General features: G+C 50.8%; 1 protein-coding gene across 3 annotated transcripts in view; it reads right to left on the bottom strand.

Annotated features, from left to right (window-relative positions):
• Window positions 1-203: 203 nt before the first annotated feature.
• Traip (TRAF interacting protein) overlaps window positions 204-1,745 on the bottom strand; it is a 20,910-nt gene continuing 19,368 nt past the window's right edge. For all 3 annotated transcript variants that reach the window (XM_031344639.1, XM_031344640.1, XM_031344641.1), the window contains 4 exons: window positions 1,679-1,727; window positions 1,108-1,281; window positions 968-1,018; window positions 204-749 (listed from right to left, as the gene is read on the bottom strand). In XM_031344639.1, coding sequence (XP_031200499.1) covers window positions 627-749; window positions 968-1,018; window positions 1,108-1,281; window positions 1,679-1,727 — 397 coding nt within the window. In that variant the 3' untranslated portion in view covers window positions 204-626. The remainder of the gene's footprint in view (window positions 750-967; window positions 1,019-1,107; window positions 1,282-1,678; window positions 1,728-1,745) is intronic.

Raw genomic sequence — 1,745 nt, 5'->3', positions numbered from 1 at the left:
TGGAACTTACTCTGGAGACCAGGCTGGCCTCGAACTCAGAAATCCACCTGCCTCTGCCTCCCAAGTGCACCACCACTGCCTGGCTGGGGATGCCATTCTTGCTAGCTTTCCTGTGCCCTGGGACAGAGCCATGCCATGCCTGGAGATAACACTAAGCTTAGAAATTTTCTAAGGTTTTGATACAAATTTATACAGCCAGAGCCTAGAAGAAAAGACGCCTTTTTATTATACACAGAAAACTTCCCCATCCTTTTCCTATCACCTCCCCACTCCCATATTTCAAGCAATAAGCTGGAGGCAGGCAGAAGTTCAAGCTAGCCTGCTCAGGAATCCTCCAGCATTTCCATCCACTTAGAGTCAATGTGACCCTGTTCTATAAAAACAGAAGGAGCCCAGCCACACCTGGTTGTAGCTATAAGTAAAACCCTGCAACTGGAAGCAGGTCCTGCTGATCGGAAGGGTAAGCTGGTCATGTGGTTTCCAAGTATGGTGCAGGGTGCAGTGAACACAGGAAGTGTGTTGTCTGGGCATCACTCTTTGTCTGGTCCAAGAGGAGCCATCTTCCAAAACACTTCCAGTTGGCCAGGTCTTGGCTCACTAACTGCAGACACGACTCTGGTCACTGTTCACTGACATAAGAAGGTATCCAGCTTGGGCTGGGAGGTAGAATTCGCAGTCCTTATTCTCACTTTCTGTTTACTCTTGGCCTTGGGCTTAACAAGCATTGGTTGGATAATGGCTGTGTCCCTCTTGGAAGCAATGTCAAGGAAGAAGCTTGGAGAGGGGTTCTGGAATACAGGGCAGGAAAGCTCAGACCCTGGGTCAGGAAGTGCAGATATGCTGAGCAAGGCGCAGCTCGGCCCATCTTAGGCTATAGGCACTGGAAGTAAGGAACTTGGGGATACAAGTCAGGGCGTGGTGTATGCCCCTAAGGTCATCTCAGGCCATGGCCATAGAAAAAGGATACAGGCTGGATGAATTTTGTTCTTCCTCCAAGCCCATCGAAGCCTATTCTTACCTAGGGATAGGGAAGAGATGAGTGGGTTAGAGTAATGGATAGGAAGCTGACTACCTTGCCCCACCTTAAAGGCTGGCCACCACACGCACCACATCTGTGCTGCAACGGGATTCTGCTGTGGTCCTGCAACGGGATTCTGCTGTGGTCCTGTTGGGCTGTTTATGACCCCGGAGAGCATTCCGGATGAAGAGAGGGAAGGCACCAGCCAGTTCCTCATCTGGCTCTCCTATACATCGCTGGCCACCCAGTGAGAGCTGGGACTCCTGTTGGGGTAATAACAGAGTCAGACTTGACAAGCCAGACAGCAGCACAGGGCATGGGGTTAGGGTTAGGGTTAGTGATGGAGAAAGGACAGGAGGCAGGGGACAATGAGCCAGGGCCCAAGGATGGCTCCGGAGAGTCAGTCCTGGGCCCAGGGAGGGAACCTAACATAGTCTGTTTCCTCAGAGGTAGTGTTTTTCCTTTCTCTTTGTTTTATTTTGTTTTGAGATGGTCTCACTAAAGTCCGGGATGCCCCAGACCTCACTATGTAGGGTTCTCCTTCCGTAGCTTCCCGAACACTGGATTGCATGTAGAAACTACCTCCCAAAGGTTTTCATGTCAGCCTTTTCTCGCAAGGGCTGGGTAGACTGCTTGCATGCTTTTGAGGAAATCCCTTACCGGCTTGGAGACTTTGGGCACCTTCTTGAGGATGTCCTGCACGGGAGAGCTGTGAGATGAGACATGA

The sequence above is a fragment of the Mastomys coucha genome, unplaced genomic scaffold (genome assembly GCF_008632895.1).
Source record: "Mastomys coucha isolate ucsf_1 unplaced genomic scaffold, UCSF_Mcou_1 pScaffold23, whole genome shotgun sequence".
Classification (NCBI taxonomy): Eukaryota; Metazoa; Chordata; class Mammalia; order Rodentia; family Muridae; genus Mastomys; species Mastomys coucha.
The sequence above is the reverse complement of the archived record's forward strand: the minus strand, read 5'-3'. Positions and strand labels throughout refer to the sequence as shown.